Source organism: Pygocentrus nattereri, chromosome 14 (genome assembly GCF_015220715.1).
Source record: "Pygocentrus nattereri isolate fPygNat1 chromosome 14, fPygNat1.pri, whole genome shotgun sequence".
Lineage (NCBI taxonomy): Eukaryota > Metazoa > Chordata > Actinopteri > Characiformes > Serrasalmidae > Pygocentrus > Pygocentrus nattereri.
This window is the reverse complement of record NC_051224.1, coordinates 29,538,931-29,556,791: the sequence shown is the minus strand read 5'-3', so window position 1 is coordinate 29,556,791 and position 17,861 is coordinate 29,538,931. Positions and strand designations below refer to the sequence as shown.

Here is a 17,861-nt window from a genome sequence, read left to right as displayed (position 1 = left end):
CATAATCGATTCCTTTTATACATCCATTTAAACCATTGAAAATGAAAATATCTGTATACATATATACTATGTATATAATAATTGAATGGTTCATGTGTCACGCGCATTTAGAAATAAAGAAGATTGTATTTAGTCACATCCATATGTCATACCATATCAGTGGTAGGATGTGACGTAATGGTTTCTCCACAGTGGCTGTGCAGCCGAAGTAAAGGTAAGTATTTACGTGATGCAAACAGCTGTGAAGTATTTAATGATATGCTCGTTATTTATTGCTGTGAAACACGCAAATGATTGTATATTGCTCTTGCCTTTGTGTGGTGGTGGTAAAGAAGCTGTAAATGTTTTGAACTGTGCGTTAGCATTAGCGTGTTCTGCTAAGCTTAAACCCAACTTTGTCCTGGCTGGTCTCTCGCTGCTTGGCTGTAGTTGGTGCAGAGCTGTGTCCAGCTTGTACCTCTGCTTCTGGCACAGTAGCACCTGAAACAGGCTCAGATCTTAACATTGAAGTTAGTAAGCTTCATGCATTAAACTGCATCAGACCACGTTACATTTCTTGCTTGATGTGATATGAAGATTTTTATTAATTGCATGAAATGGACAGTGTATTATATTTCAACATAATAAGGAACCACCTGGTCTGTGATTAGTGCAAAACTGTGAATATCTACAGCTTTTATTTCTCAGCCTGCTATAGAGGAGTTCAGTCCCACAACAAGCTGAACACCACCTGCCTCCCGCAAGAAAACACCTGCTTCTCAAAGACAGTCCTCTGCATAATTCAGTGGTTAGGATGTAAAGTCATTCAGACTTACAGACTTGGAATTCTGTAAAGTGGTGGTGATAGGAACCAGGGGTTGCAATGACTGCAACTCGAACATAACCATTTATTTACTATCTAAAACCACCTGTGAACCGACATGTGTCTTCTACGTTGTTGTATGTGATGTTGATAATAGTAAAATAGTGGTAAATGTAAAAAAATAAGGGACTAATTTGCCTTAGAACACCTTTCATGTACCTCTGCTATGGATGTATTTAAAAATACATGTTTTATGCCTTACCATTTTATGTTATAACTTTTAATGAGTGAGGTTTTAGGGGCATTCAACACTTCAGACGTCTGGTTCCTAACGCTACTACTGTCAACAGTTTTTGACTCTGTAAGTTACTATGAACCACTGTGAAAGACCAATGTGAAACTCTACTTCTGTTTAAGCAATTTTAAATTTACTACAGCTGCTCTAAGAGTCCCAATAAGCGTAGAGTACATAACAAAATATACCCAGAATGCATTTTGATAAGGCTCATTGGAAAACTCTGAAAACTGCAATTGTCCCTATTATTTAATCCTCACTGTTTATGTAATTCACACTGATCCTTACTGTTATTAGTTGACGGTTTTCTTCATTTAATTGTTTTGTTAATATGTTTCACAAGAAATTTGCTTATTTAAATGAAGTTTAAAAAAAAACCAGCATCATTTGGCTCACATTGTCTGTTTCAGTCAACTGCTGCTTCCATAATCCCACTGCTGTCTCATAACCTCAACAAACAGATGGCCATATGCCATTAACAAAATCTGTGATTTACAGTTAATGACATGTATGACACTTGCCACGAAGTGCATGTATGGGTCAAGTACAGCACCAGTGCTAAGAAGGAGGAGCAGCTTTTATCACCCTTCAAAAGATTCTAGTAGCTCAAATTAATAACTGTTTATCACATTGTTTTATCAGTCTACTCAGGCTTTAGCAGAGCTCAGTAACTCAGATTAATCACTGATCACCGCATTGATTTATCAGTCTACTCATGCTGTAGCAGAGCTCAGTAACACAGATTAATCACTGATCACCGCATTGTTTTATCAGTCTACTCAGGCTGTAGCAGAGCACAGTAACACAGATTAATCACTGATCACCGCATTGATTTATCAGTCTACTCAGGCTGTAGCAGAGCTCAGTAACACAGATTAATAATTGATCACATTGATTTATCAGTCGACTTAGGCTGTAGCCAGAACTTCAGTGTTTGTAAAGAAACAGTTTTTCTTTTTTTTTCTTTTTTCATCAGAGTATATATATGCCATGCATATTTTATATACATATTTTAGTACTTAGATACACATTTAAAATCTTAAAATAATATGTATAATTTTTATATGATCTGGTACTGTTTAATGGAGATAGTGGTGATAGTGATAGTGATAGGGTTGACTGTGTTGTGTTTGTGGGCCAGCCATGGATGGGCTGTACAGCCATAGTGCGTATCTGCTGCAAGAGCTGCAGGAGCAGCGGATTCAGGGCCTGCTGTGTGACTGCATGCTGGTAGTGAAAGGCGTCTGCTTCAAAGCTCACAAAAACGTTCTCGCTGCTTTCAGCTCCTATTTCAGGTGAGTGAAACGTCATCAGAGAGAGTTCAAATTTGGACAGTTTTCTCTTTATCAAAATGTAGTCAGTTAGCCAAAACATTTTTGTTTGATGTTTGCTTCTTTAGTTTTGCATTATAAGGCTAATGTAACTAGCAAGTAATAGAGACTTATTTCTACCAATTAGTATTGTGCAAACTGCTTGACAAAATCATTACAACTGCCTCAATTAACAGAGTTGTTAAGTAGTCCCAAATAAATCAAATCTCAAATCAGCAAACTGATGCAAGTATGTCATATAGCTATAACAGTACTAGCAGTGGTCTTGAAGCCCAAGTTTTAAATATAACAGAAATCTCTTTAGCAAGTCTATCTGTTATTGTTTAACTCAATATGGTTCGAGGCAAGTGTGTGTTGATTTAGGCATGTATTTTGCACAATGCTATTATACAATTCTATTACTACGTTAGTCACAAACTTCAAATACCAAACATAAATTAGCTGACTGATAACATCTACTGTAAGGGGAAAATTTTATATTTTTTTTCACCAAACTGTATTTTTAATCTAAATCAGGGATATGCAGTGTTATGTAATAACATACAATACTGTGCAAAACTCAGACAACATCCTTGAATAATTTAATGTCCAGTCCAAACAGTCATTAAGTAATTTTTCAACAATGATTAGTAAATTCTGTTTGACATGTATCAAATTGAAAATCACAGGAGCATGACTATCACCATGTTACATCACGTTTCCTTTTAGCAGCACTTAATAACTAATAGGATCCATACTCTCTAATTATGCAGCCATGCTGTTGTAACATGCAGACTGTGGCTTGGTGTTGTCATGTTGATATAAGCATGGAAGTCTAAAAGGCAGCATATGTTACTCCAAAACATATTCAGCATAATTATGCTTTCATATGTGCAAGTCACCCACCAATACACTCATACCATGATAGACCCGGGCTTCTGAACTTTACACTGGTAACAATCTGAATTGTTCTTCTTTGGCCTTCGAGAACATGATTCATTATTTCCACAAGCAATCTGAAAGGTTGACTCATCAGACCATAAAAACATGTTTCCACTGTAAATAAGTCCATTTCAGACGAGCTCAAGTCCAGCTGACAGCATTTCTGGACATTGTTGACTTTTCAGAGTATTCATCATGTGCTATCCATCACAGAAACGGGCTGGTTTTTAATGCAGTGCTGTTTGAGAGGTTGAATTTATTTGTGTTTTTTTGAGCCTTTTCGTTTAGATGTTTTTATGATATTATATACTGTATAGGGTTAAACCATTGCAATTGCTCACTGAGGAGTGCGATTTTAAACTGTAAAAATGTTTTTGCTGATGCGTTTTTTGGGAAAGTGGCGAGTCTCAACCCATCCTTGCTTATAAAGGACTAGGCCATTTCTGGATGCTCCCTTTGTACCCAAATATAATTGCATCACCTGTTTAGGATGTGTGTTGATAGTTGATAAGATAAAATATTGGCTATATTGTCTTTGTACTGTTCTTGTTAAAATACAGCTAGATTCACAAATCACTGCTTTTGTTTTTATTAGCATTTCACCTACTGCCCCAAACTCATCCAAACTCAGTATAATTTTATTCAATTAAATATTCAGGCATGAATGCATTGAAATAAAAAAATAGAAACTATATAAAAAAAAGAGGAAGTGTTCTGGAACATTGAAACTACACATTTGAGATGTGGATTTTATGAACTGATGAGTCATTTTTGTCATCGGGATTACATGGATTCTAAGACTAAACTTTAGAGGTGAGGAAAAATATCCCTGCAGACTTCTTTGAAAAAACAAAGCTGTAGTAACAGCAATGAGTGAACACTAAATACTATAAAACTGTATATATTTAGTTGCTGAGGCTTCTGTCCAGTTTTTAGGTAAATATGTTTTCTACTTTTTTTCTGATGCTAAATAACATGAATAATGTGTACTTAACACCTTAATAACAACAAATAAACAAATGAAAGGGTCTCTGACTTTTGCACAGTACAGCAGATACAAGCTTTTAAAAAAGAGCCAGTAACACATCGAATTCAGCTTGATTGTTTGAGTGATGTGGTTTTTTGTGCCTCTTTAGGTCTCTGTTCCAGAACTCTCCAGCACTAAAGAATGACGTGTATCACCTGGCCATCCAGGACGTGGGTGGGATTGGGCAGATTCTGGACTACATGTACACGTCTCATCTGGAACTGAACCAGGACAACGCACACACACTACTGCATATTGCACAGTGTTTACAGGTACATCTCGAATACACAGGAACTGCTGTAATCAATGCCAGTGATGCTGCCTAACTGCTGGAAATCCAGCAGTGCAACATTTTGCTTGCTTAACCTCACTGGCACTGATCGATTTTGTCCAGTAGTATTTATTCAGTGACACCTATGACTTATTAATAATACTTTATTACAATTTTCCTCGTATACTTCAGTCAGAGCTCAGAAACTGTGCATGTTTTAAAGTTTCCTTTCTTGCATTCCAACTTATTATTCCTAAACAGGTAAAATGAAAAATAAGTTAATTCTGTCCTGTATAATGGACAGTGAGTATTGAAACAAGAGGGTGTACTTATTATAGTGGCTGATCAGTGTACAGACATGCTTCCTGGCTAAACAGTTTCATGACATGTGATACAAAGTCATGCGAGTATATGGTAAAATGCAGAGGACATTGTTTCTGTACAGGTTTGACTATTGAATAAATCTATAGCATTTATACTATACCATATACATACTGCATATATCTTCTGTCTCATTATCAGAGAATATTTAGGAGTTCAGAGCTAAATAATTAACGAGTGGCCTACACAGAGCAACAAAAAATGTTAATTAAAAATTTATTTTTCAAATTAACTTAATTTTCAGTTGTGTTTTTGTTCCTCAGACTGGGTCCTGAACTCAATATGAGTCATAGTGTTTATCTATGTTTGATAAGCTTAAATCGGGCAATATTGTCTGTGGTTTTAATGCAGTTACTTTGCTTGAAAAAACAGGAATGCAAAGCTATGGGGGCACAATAGCCTATTCCAGCTGATGGTGCATTGCCCTCCTCCATCCCTGGCACCAGTCCTAAAAATTTGTATTATTTGTCATTCTCTACCTCTGCTTGTAGGTGTCCAACATCCTGAGCATGTGCAATGCATACCTCAAGCCAAGCGCTGCATCAAGTGACCCGCCTCTCTCTCTCCCTGCATTGCTGTCCCATGAGCAAGACTGTGTTTTGGGGAGCCCTTTGCCTCCTGAGCCTGACCTCCACTGCCCCACCTCTGACCCCCACAAGCACACACTCCTCCCAAATCCAGATGCTGATCCCATCCAGTACAAACGGCCCCAGCCAGCCCCGCCCCCTGGCACCTCAGACACACCTAATAACATGGTAGCGCTACCAGAGAGGCAACCTCTGCATGGTTATAAGCTGAGAAACTTTTATAGTAAGCAGTATTTCAAACAGAGTGCTGCCCAGAGCCTGAACCAGACACATTGCCATCTCATGGTGGAGGAGCAGTATAACATCAATCAGAACTTGCAGAATACACCCACTAATGTAGCTAGTCACAATCTGCAGAACACTCTTACAAATGTAGTCAATCAGAATCTGCAGAATACATCTGCAAATGCAGCCAATCAGACCCTACAGAATGTGCCCACAAATGTACCCAGTCAAACCATGCAGAATACAACTCCAGTTAACCAGTCACTGCCGGCTATATCCTCTTCAGCAGCCAATCAGTTGCTGCCACCCAGGCCTTCAGATGCTGGAAACACAACTCTATCTCACCCAGCTGAGCCAATGACATCACAGACCCCGACATTTTGTGTCAACGCCACTGTGCCCACTTCCTCCTCCTGTCCTGAGGTCCTAAACCCACTGCCTTTGGTCCCCACTGATCCCGGCACCCATTCACCCCCTACAGGTGGTGAAAAAAGCCCCCCAGCCCTGCGGGCCCTGCGACCTAAGAAGACTGTGTACCTGAAGAAGTTTAACTACCTTCGATCTCACCATGTTCTAGATGAGGGTGCGGAGCTGAACAAGGTGACTGACAGCTGCAATGCAGAGACAGTCCAGCAGGCAGAGACGCAAAGCCAGCCAGCCCATGTCAGTTCAGATGTGCCCCTGGATGATGGCGTTTCTGAGTCAGCAGAAGCACCTGAGCCCAGTTTGCCTCCCCAGCCACCCAGTCCCCCCACACCCCAACCTGAACATCCCCGTTCGAAAGGCCAGAAAGATGGGTCAGGGGACACCACTAGTAGTAATAAGTACTGTTGTGAAGTGTGTGGGAAAACCTTCAAACACCCCAGCAACCTGGAGCTGCACAAACGCTCACACACTGGTAAACCACACATTCTTACATTATGCAATTTTGACGAATAAGGTTAGAGCACGAAGTGGACTTACCTCTAGTAACTTACAAACTCTGTGTCAGATTTATAAAACTTTTGTACCATGTGGAAACAAGCAGAGATTTGAGCGCAAATGATAAGTTAGTGTCAGTGCGTGAAATCAAGTGCCAGCCTATCAGTACCTCATTTACATTATGCATGTCCGAATTCATCCAGATATCTCAGTAGAGAGCCAGTAAAATGACAGCATTCAGCAGCTCATAATACCTACAAGCACAGCCAGCAGACCAGACTGCTCCCTCTGCTGACCAAACTTTATAATAAAATTATGACAGTCGAATGATGTGATTGTGTAGTGTGATACTTCTCCTAAAGGCACATATTTAAATGCTGTGTTATTGCACTGTATGGGCTGCTTCTGCAGTAGCTATGTTGTATATTGTTTGTTTTGGGTGGTGTCAGTAATATTAAACCAAAGCACACTGCAATATGTCTTTAAATGGAATATGGAATAGTTGCAGCATTTGTTTATTTCAGTGTGCATGTAAGTTAAATACATTCGCTTTTGAACTTGACTGCCATGTTATGAGACCTATTGTAATTTTGTATTTTATATTTTATAATTGTTATTGTAGGTGATATTGATAGTAGGTTTGGTTAATAAACTGCAAATCAAGCATTATTTTTCAAGTTGTTAAATTATTACGCTCAAATTTATACACACACACACACACACACACACACATACATGTGTATATGTATATCTATCGTTGTTCAGACATACAATGAACTGCCACACATCTCTATCACACAAATGGTCTTGCGTGAAATCAGTGTGCACAAAAAAAGGAGCATATTTTAATTCTAAAGAAGATGAAGCAGATATTTTTGTCTGATTTTAAGTTGTTTTGTGTTTATAAACAGGTGAGAAACCATTCCAGTGTAACGTCTGTGGGAAAAGCTTCTCTCAGGTGTGGGAAGATTTCCGTCAGTTTGAGGTATTTCTATTCCACAAGTAGTGGTAGCAGCATAATCTCATTGTGTGTATTTGTTCGTGCAGGCAGGAAACCTACAGACACATCTCCGCCGACATTCAGGAGAAAAGCCCTATATCTGTGAGCTCTGTGGGAAAAGGTAACAGTGTTTCTATGTTAGAGCATGATATATATATATATATATATATATATATATATATATATATATATATATATATATATATATATATATATATATATATATATGTATGTATGTATGTGTGTGTGTGTGTGTGTGTATTAATATATATATATATATATATGTGTATGTATGTGTATATACAGGGTGGGCCATTTATATGGATACACCCAAATAAAATGGGAATGGTTGGGGATATTAACTTCCTGTTTGTGGCACATTAGTATATGGGAGGGGGAAAACTTGTCAAGATGGGTGGTGACCATTTTGAAGTTGGCCATTTTGGATCCAACTTTAGTTTTTTCAATGGGAAGAGGGTCATGTGACACATCAGACTTATTGAGAATTTCACAAGAAATACAATGGTGTGCTTGGGTGCTACAATGGGTGTTAATGTAACTTTATTCTTTCATGAGTTATTTACAAGTTTCTGACCACTTATAAAATGTGTTCAAAGTGCTGCCCATTGTGTTGGATTGTCAATGCAACCCTCTTCTCCAACTCTTCACACACTGATAGCAACACCGCAGAAGAAATGCTAGCACAGGCTTCCAGTATCCGTAGTTTCAGGTGCTGCACATCTCGTATCTTCACAGCATAGACAGTTGCCTTCAGATGACCCCAAAGACCCAAAGTCTAAGGGGGTCAGATCGGGAGACCTTGGGGGCCATTCAACTGGCCCACGACAACCAATCCACTTTGGAAGCTGGCACGTTCCCTGGGTTTCTCCAGCAAGATGGTGCACCACCACATTATGGGTGTCAGGTCCAAGCATTCCTAGATGAACAGTTTCCTGGAAAGTGGATTGGTCGTTGTGTATATGTGTGTGTGTGTGTGTGTGTGTGTGTGTGTGTGTGTATATATATATATATATATATATATATATATATATATATATAATATACATTATATATAATGTATGTATGTATGTATGTATGTATATGTGTGTATATACTGTAGCCTAAACTATCATGTATTTAATATGCAAAGGCCTTTAGGTAGAAGAGTTATTGTTAATAGATGGAAAAGTGATAGGTCAAATGAATGATAAACTGTGAAGTTTTCAACATTTTTATAGTATACATCATACTGCATCCTAAACCAGTTTGTCTGACCTTAAAGTTTGAGTAGTTGGGAGAAGTTTTGGGGAGGCGTTTAAGGAAAAAAAGATTCTGGTGACTGTTGGCTTATAGTGTTTTGTTAGCAGTGTTGGCTTATAGCTCCAGTGCTAAACGTGAAAAGCAACATTTGGACACCACACATGCTGACCAACTACATCTGGGCCGACAAATATTTTATCTGAAGCCTGTAAAAAGCAGTTCAGGCCAACCCTACAACTGATTATTGCAGTCTTTTTGAAGCACATGGTGAGACAAATTGCGTTTCTTCCCAGTTTTGCTGCATCAGGTGATGTCCAGCGTCACATCATCATACACTCAGGAGCTCGACCTCACCTGTGTGACATCTGTGGACGAGGTCAGTACTCTAAATAAGAGGATAAACATGATTACAAACATTAATACTCTGTAAGAAAAGAATTTGCAATAGGATTGTCTGTATTGAGTGATAGAGTAAATGGGATATACTGCTGGAGTAACATGGGGATTAGCAAAGCACTGCTCTTAAAAATCTGATTTCATTTTATTTGGATTAGATTATAGCCCTGTATAGATGTGTACATATCCGAATGATGATTTTCTCAGCACTGTTAGAGTTAAGAGTCAGATTTGGTATGTTGATTTTAGGATTAGAATGAGGGTGAGGGAAAATTTGTGTAGATTTGTGAAATATTTGTTTGAATGTAAATTAAGCCTCTACAAACCATGTAAAGTTGACTTTCCAATGTTTTACCAAATATCCTGCAAAACCCAGAAGATATTGTGTGAAAATAGTATGTGTCTTCATGCTGTTTTTTGTGTGTTCAGGCTTCAGTAATTTCAGTAATCTGAAGGAGCATAAGAAGACTCACAGTTCGGATAAAGAGTTCATCTGCGAGCAGTGCGGCAAATCCTTCAACATGCAGAGAAAACTTCTCAAACATACCATGAGACACACTGGGGAAAAACCGTATTGCTGCCAGACATGCGGTGGGTCTCTCTCTCTCTCTCTCTCTCTCTCTCTCTCTCTCTCTCTCTCACTCTCTCTGTCTCTGTCTCTCTCTCTCTCTGTCTCTGAACTCTCTGATTACACAAATTTGACTTAGACCTAATTATTTTATTGTTTTAATGTTAAATAACTGGAGTTAACTAGATTTCCTGAAGGAAATACAGTGCTTGCAAGGCTAATATTATCATAATGTAATATTTCTGTGTAATGAGTCACATAATTGCATTAAATGTATAAAGAAAACATGAAAAGGAAAGAAGCAAGAAAAAGAAGAAAGGAAAAAATAAGGAAAGAAAGAAAGAAAGAAAGAAAGAAAGAAAGAAAGAACTGGGAAAAGCATGAATAAAAGAAAGAACTGGGGAAAAGCATGAATAAAAGAAAGAACTGGGGAAAAGCATGAATAAAAGAAAGAACTGGGGGAAAGCATGAATAAAAGAAAGAACTGGGGAAAAGCATGAAAATCAGCAAGTCTTTGGGAAAGTAATTAATTAAATATCTTAAAAGTATGAAAGTTATCATAATTGAATAAAAAGTAGATAGCATACATCCTGCTGAAATTATCTACAAAACCATGGTTGAATGAAGTCAACCAGTTCAGCCGGTTGAGTTGTATTAATCTCATTAGGATAAGGAAAAGCATAATGGGGATAAAAACACTGTGCAGACACTGTAATTAAAAGAGAGGTGAGGTGGTTGAAAAGCCATTGAAAGGCTGAAAGTAGAAGACACTTTACACAAGCTCAGCCAATTAGCTTTAAGGGCATTGTGACATCAGCTATGGCAGTTGGAACTGATGGTGTTCTGATGACGTCATAATCATGCTGCCACTATTTTGAATGGCGAGTTCACTCAGCAGCGCTGTGGCTGTTTCTAATGAGATAACAAAGCCGTGACTGATCCATCAAAGGCAGTAAAAACATGCTTTAAACCTGAAAATCTTTAAAGCACATTAACCAGAGCACTTGTGTAATTGACTTTATTTCATGTGATTTGTTGTTGTAGTGATGACAAACAATAACAATGAAAGTCACAGCTTTCTGGCCAAAATGCCAGTGTGGTTTTCTTAATGACAATCAAATACTATGAATTCCACTAAATCTATTGGAAAATGCTATTAAAATGTACTACATGAAACAATTAAGAAGTTAGTTTGCTATGTGGCCTGTTTAGATATTCACAGCAAGCCGGCTGACCTTGATTTTGGATCAAGAAGGCAGAGATCTAACTGACTGAAAGAGAGTTTGTTGCTGGAACATGAGCTTTAGTCACAAAGACTGCTCAAGTGGCCAGTGTTTAATTAGGAACAGTGACTACAATGACGTTTGCCTTTAGATCTATCAGAACGACATCAGTAAATACAGTTGAAAATTGTGGTCAAACGCTCACATTCAATGCCCATGATGCTTGTGCAGTAGTACTATATGTAAGGAAAAACTGTGGAGAGCTATTCCTCAGGCAACCCCTTAATACGAATGTCGAAAGTAAATTTGAGAGTTCAGTGGTGCCGAAACTATAAATGCTAACCGATAAGTCATTCTGCCCCATATTCTCCACAAGTGGGTGGGTTTTTGCCATTTGGATTTAATAATAATGACTTTGTAGTCCATTCCAGAGTGATATACAAACCAAATCCATTTCCAGAAAAGTTGGGACATTTTGTAAAATATAGTAAAAACTAGAATCTGTGATTTGTTCATTCTCATGAACATTTATTTGACTGAGAAAAGTATAAAGAAAAGATTTACAATGTTTAAACTGTCCACCTTAATTGTATTTTGTAAACATAAACAAATTTAGAATTTGATGTCTGCAACACACTCAAAAAAAGGTCACCACAGCATGTTTACCACAGTGCTTCTTTACACCGTCCTTTCTTTTTACTTAGACTTTTCAATTCTTTAGGAGATAAAGGTTATGGGTGTTGCAGTGAAATTCTTGCCTTTTCTTGGTCAGTACAAGACTTTAGCTGCTTAACAGTCCTTGGTCATCGTTTGATTCTCCTTTTTATGATGTGTCATACACTAGGATACATCATACATAGGACACAGAACTGGACCACTGGCAGGCCAGTCAAGTGCACACACTCTGTGTCTATGAAGCCACACTGTTGGAGTACGTGCAGAATGAGGCCAGGCACTGTCTTGCTGAGATAACCATAGACTTCCTGGAAAAGACGTCTTGATGATAGTGTAAATCTATATAAAATCCCAGTATATGCCTCCATGTCAATATTACCACCACAAATATGCAGATCACCCTATATGTGGTCGTTGGTGCACCCCCTTACTGTGACAGATGTTGGCTTTTTGCTGATAAAAGTTTGGATGGTCCCTTTCGTCTTCAGCCCACAGAAAACTTGTCTGTTCTTCCCAAAAACAAACTGGAACAGAGACACATCTGACCACATCATACATTTCCACTGTCTTTTGTCCAAAAAGCCACAAACCACACCTAAGCAGATAAGCTTGGGCCCAGAGAACTTGGCAGTGTTTCTGCATAGAATTGATGTATGGCTCCCTTATTGCATGACGTTTGCTCCCTTATTGCTTGAAGTTTCATGTTGCATTTCTTGATGCAGTGGTGGACTGTGCTAAGTAAGAACAAGTAGACAAGTACTTTCGAGCCCATTTGGCTATATTTAATATAGTATATTTCTCATGCATTTCAAATTTTCAAGCCTGTCTGTGGGCTTGAAGGTAATGCACATTCACCAGTGGTTTCCAGCCTCGGCCCATACGGATTAAGATTTCTCTGGATTCCCAGAATCTTTTCACAATATTATGTACAATAGATGATGAAAGACTTAAATTCTTTGCCTCAACTTTTTCCACAACTTTTTCCATGTGTTGCAGTCAAAATGCAATTTTGGTCAGCCAAAATATTACAAATATTTTTTTATATAATTGCTAGTTAAATGAAGGTTCAAGAGGAATTACCAAATCACAAATTCTTGGTTTTATTGCATTGTACAAAATGACTCAACCTTTGTGGAAATGGGTTTTGTATTTCAGTGATTTTCTTTCTCTTCTTTTTCAATTGATTAAGTGACTAAGGGGGCTGTTGGTGTTGAATAACTTTTCATTTTATAAATAAAATGGTAATTTAAAAACTTGTTATTTAACTTATTATTCAACTTGTATTAGATTTTGATCTGAAACAAGTGTGACAAATATGAAAAAACAAGAAATCAGCACATACTTTTTCATGCTCTTGTACATGAGCAGAGATTGTAGATGGGGTCAGTGAGTATATAAATTTTATTGTATTTTACCATGTAAACAGTAAAGATCCAATTTTACCTTGTGCACATTTAGAAGTCTTACTGATGTGTTTGTGTGTGTTTATAGGTAAGTGTTTTGCCGGGTCAGGTGATCTCCAGCGCCATGTGCGTTCACACACAGGTGAGCGTCCATATGTGTGTGACACATGTGGAAAAGGATTCACACGCACAGCAGTGCTGCGCCGACACCGAACCCACTGCAAGCCTGCAGCCAATTCAGATGCTAATACACTAACACAGTCACAAGCAGCAGATGCTAATATGCTCACTCAGCCACATGGAGGTGACTCTAACGCACTTGTCCAACCGCATGGAAGTGACTCTGACATCCAGCCGCATGGAGGCACTCACACATTCACACAGCCACACGCTGGAGATGGTAACACACTTACACAGCCACTCATGGAGCCGCACACCACAGATGCTAACAGGCTAACACAGCCACACACTGCAGATGCTAGCAAAGCCACAGCTACACAAACGACTACTTCTCAGCCATCCAATCGGAATAAGACTCAACTACGCCCCCTTCCCCACACTGTCTCAACGCTGCCCCCTGTAGGAACCTGCCGACCTGCCCTGCCCCTCTCTGATCCTGCCTCTAGCACTCCTTTCCCTTCACACTCCTCACTCTCGGAGCTGCGCACTGTTGTTCCACACCATCTTTTAGCCCCGCCTCCTCTCAGTAAGCCCCTCCAAACACCTCAGAAGGCTCATCCTCCTCCTCTAAAACCTACCCTCCACCCTGACTCTTCTTTCGGTTCTTGCGGTGAGGAGAACAGAACTCACAGCCTCTCTGCCTCCATTCTACGACCCCACCTGCTGGCTCCAGAGGCACAGTGCAGCCCCCCACTGGCCAGCCGTAGCAACAGCAGCAACGGTACAGCCAGCTCTCAGATGCACAGTGCCCCATACAGGAGCTCTGAGGGCTTCTGCTCTAGCGGTGCTCTTTGGGGACTGGCCATGAAAACTCTCCAGAGTGACAGCGACATGGACCAGTAAAAGATTGAGTTTACTTCACCAAAAGCACTTTCACAGTAGTTTCACAGGGCACATAGCAACTACCTGGAATACCGTAGCAATGGCCTAACAATCTCAGCAACCACCTTCTATACCATACCAGCAGCCTACCCTCACTTTAATACCCATTTGTGATACCAAAGCAATGGCCTAGCAATACTTTAGCAACCAATTTTGCATAACATAGCAAAAGCCTAGTACCACATCAGTAACCACCTTGAATTACATGGCAGCCTAGTAATAGCATAGGATTCTATATTAACAGCTTTGTCAAGTGAGTTTGTTCACAAGCTTTCCCCTTCTAATTAAACTTGTAGTGCTGGATTGTAGTGAAATTTGCCGCAAATAAGAATATGCCCCCTCTTTCCCCTCTAGTCTGTGTGCTTTTCACATTTAGAGTACATTTAATAACCCAAATCATAATGCAAGCAAAACAAGTTAGCTAGCAAAATGCTATCATTAGCTAACATAATTGTTTTTCCTTTGCAAAAGGTAATGTTTATTTTTACTGCATGTAAAACATGCACATATCTATTTAATTCATTTGTGTCTTCGTGGTCTTAAGTAACATTCATGGACTAACAACAGGCTTGTTGTCTGTAAGACAGTGTTGATGGGCGCAACATCTTCTTCTGCCTTTGTTAGGTGCGGCACTTGTTTAGAAAGTTCCCGCTCAGTTTTTCCCCACCCTACAAGTCTATGGTATCACCCAGATTCAGCACACAATTTTTTGCAATTGTCTCCAGACCTTCTTGTTACTTCTTGACTGTGTCTAGTCTTTTGAGACTACTTTCACAGATGCATATATATGGATATGACACCCATCTTTGAGTCTGAAATTATTGTACATCTGCAGTTACACCATTACATTCCGGTTGTAGACATATCCTCAGTAACATAGAATGTACCTCTGCACAACCAAATATTATGGAGAATGTGAATTATACATAATGTGTACAAAGAGAAGCTTGGGCTTCTGACTACAGGTCTTGGTACAGAGACAACGGTTCATCTGCCTACCAGTTCTCATGGTCATACAAAAGCACAAATGCAAGCTCAAGTAATTCCAGCCTTCAGAACAGTACAGGATAAATCATCCCCAGCTCATTCCTGAGGATTGATTGATACTGATGAGCTGAAAACGAGTTATGAAAATGAAGGTCTGAAACTTTCTTTTATTCCATTTCAATATTTTTTTCTCTCTAGTGACTGATTCTCCTCTCAGGGATTGCTTAATATGGAATTTCTTTCATTAAATGTGTTCATACTGTAGTACTGGCTTTATGGTCTCTATGGCAAAAAGAGGATTACTTTCCTTACAAATATACTTCAGTTAAAGTATTACGATTTGAACATACTCATGCTACACATGCTAGAAAAGCATAACTGCTCTGATTTCTCTACGGTGGAAACCACAGGTCATGATGTCTATGCAAATATGGCCATTTACCTATTCATTTGTAATGATGAGAATGGCAAAATAGTGGTACATCTTTTAAATAAAAGTTTTGTTTGGATGTTAATTTACATTTACATTTACATTTTACATTTACAGCATTTAGCAGATGCTATTATCCAGAGCAACTTACAAGAAGTGCTTTGTCTATCTAGAGAAAATATCTTTGCTAGGTACCAGTAGGTTAGAGAGAAAGCCAGTCCTGAGCTCAGACACTGCTAGAAACAAAAGTCACTGTTGATACCCAGAGAAAACAAACAGATTTGAACACAGAGCAATACAATACAATACAATACATTTTAGTAAGTGCAGTACAACACATTACAATCAATACTTAATTTGCCTTACAGTGCTCTACACGTAGCACTCTATTTTGAATATATTTGTAGCTATTTCCTTAAATTAGCTTTTAGAGACCTTAAACATTTCAGATGTCTGGTTCCTACCACCACTGCTGTGTTTTGACTCAAGGTTTTCTAAAATGGAGCATTTCAAACTTTTATGACATCCTAATTATTTAGAAATGTAGCAAAAAAAAATGTACAATGAAATTTAAAATGCATATACCTGAATTAATGTAACTACTGCTCATTACATGTACCAGAAGCTTAGCATTGTGCATTACTCTAACATGGTTCAACACAAATTTGTCTCAAACAGTGTTTAGTAATCTCAAATAGACTTGCAAGAGAACATTTGTTAAAAATATCAGTTGTAGACAATTTGAAGTGTTTTTCACACTAGGTCAGTTAGCTTGCGCGGTGCTAATTAATAGGCTTTAAGCTACATTAGCCTCATAGCTCAAGTGCAAATCTATATCAGCAGCATCTTATTGAAAAATGTGTAGATTAGATTTTATTGTGTGAATCAGACTGGCTGAACTATTTCTTTTAGGTAATCCTCAGTTCACTTTAAGTCTACTGGGACAGTCGGAGCCGAATTCCCTTGCCTCCTACAATTAGCTTCCCACATTAAAGAAAGGCACAGAGTGTTTTCAGTGTCTCCACACTACCTTAAACTGATGATGATGTGTCCTCTACTGCTATGTCCCTCTGTGTGTTTGCCTGACTCTGCTGGGCCAATGCAGCCTGGCAACCAGTGGGACTGGGATAATTACTAAGAACGCACATATACCAGCTAGGACATTGTGTCATAGTACAGCCCAGAGAGAGGAAGAGTAATGGAGAGAGACAATGCCCTACATGTTATGATGAAGGCACATGGAAGCAAGCAAGTGGCTACTATCCAAAACAAAGAAACCTTTCTACAGTATTATATCTCTCAATGCGTTATTGCCACACAAAAACTTTGGTGGTATGATGTGTGTTGAAGTCAATGATACACAATGAGGTACATAATACAATTTCAGACAAGATAAAGTGCAAAATGGGAAACCACATTAAACATGATAGAAATGTAATGGACTGCAAACTAGTATTGAGGAGTGCACATGCAACAGAGCAAAAAGTACTGTAAATAAACTATGCAAAGTAGTTAAATGTTTCAGTAGTTAAATGTAGTAACATAGTAACGTTTTCTTACCCCAATGTAGTCAATTAGCCACAAGGGTAACTAACAAGTAATGACTATTCCTAAATCATCACATAGGCCCAGGTGCCTGTGTATATATTGTATATTTATATCGTTATATAACAGTTACTTTCAGCCATGCAAGCTGATTGGTTGAAAAGTGTTCTAATCGTGCCCTTATTTCACCATAACAGCACAAGTTTTTCACATGGAGACACTGTTGCTAAGCAACAACTTTGACAGCTATAGGAGACACTTAAGCCATTTGAATGTTTTTACTTCTTACTTTGCACATAAACAGAAAATGGATACTATTTAAGATTTGACCTACAGCCGATTTCGTCAGACTCTGAAAATGAGACCGCAATAATTTGACGGAAGAAACTGTTAAAACATATTAACAGCCCAATTTATTAATTTCTTGCTTTATATATTTAACTGTTGTATAAAAGCAACAGAACACTCGAGGTCGTGTGTTATAGTGAAATATCGCGCCTATGGCTCGTGCCAGCGTCCTAGTTCGCGATAACACAGTCCCTCTCATGTAC

General features: G+C 38.6%; 1 protein-coding gene across 1 annotated transcript; it reads left to right on the top strand.

Annotated features, from left to right (window-relative positions):
• Positions 1-175: 175 nt before the first annotated feature.
• zbtb49 (zinc finger and BTB domain containing 49) lies at positions 176-15,151 on the top strand. The gene is made up of 9 exons (XM_017705403.1): positions 176-214; positions 2,239-2,392; positions 4,486-4,648; positions 5,520-6,738; positions 7,673-7,719; positions 7,809-7,882; positions 9,315-9,397; positions 9,847-10,008; positions 13,375-15,151. Exons 1-9 carry the CDS (start codon positions 178-180, stop codon positions 14,307-14,309), a joined length of 2,874 nt encoding a protein of 957 aa, XP_017560892.1. The 5' UTR covers positions 176-177; the 3' UTR covers positions 14,310-15,151.
• The last annotated feature ends 2,710 nt before the right edge of the window (positions 15,152-17,861 follow it).

Excerpts from the sequence above, each read along its gene's own strand:
- zbtb49 (XM_017705403.1), top strand. The coding sequence starts at position 178 with ATGGTTTCTCCACAGTGGCTGTGCAGCCGAAGTAAAG. Across the intron at positions 215-2,238 it reads GCTGTGCAGCCGAAGTAAAG|CCATGGATGGGCTGTACAGC; the intron begins GTAAGTATTTAC and ends TTTGTGGGCCAG. Across the intron at positions 6,739-7,672 it reads GCACAAACGCTCACACACTG|GTGAGAAACCATTCCAGTGT; the intron begins GTAAACCACACA and ends GTTTATAAACAG.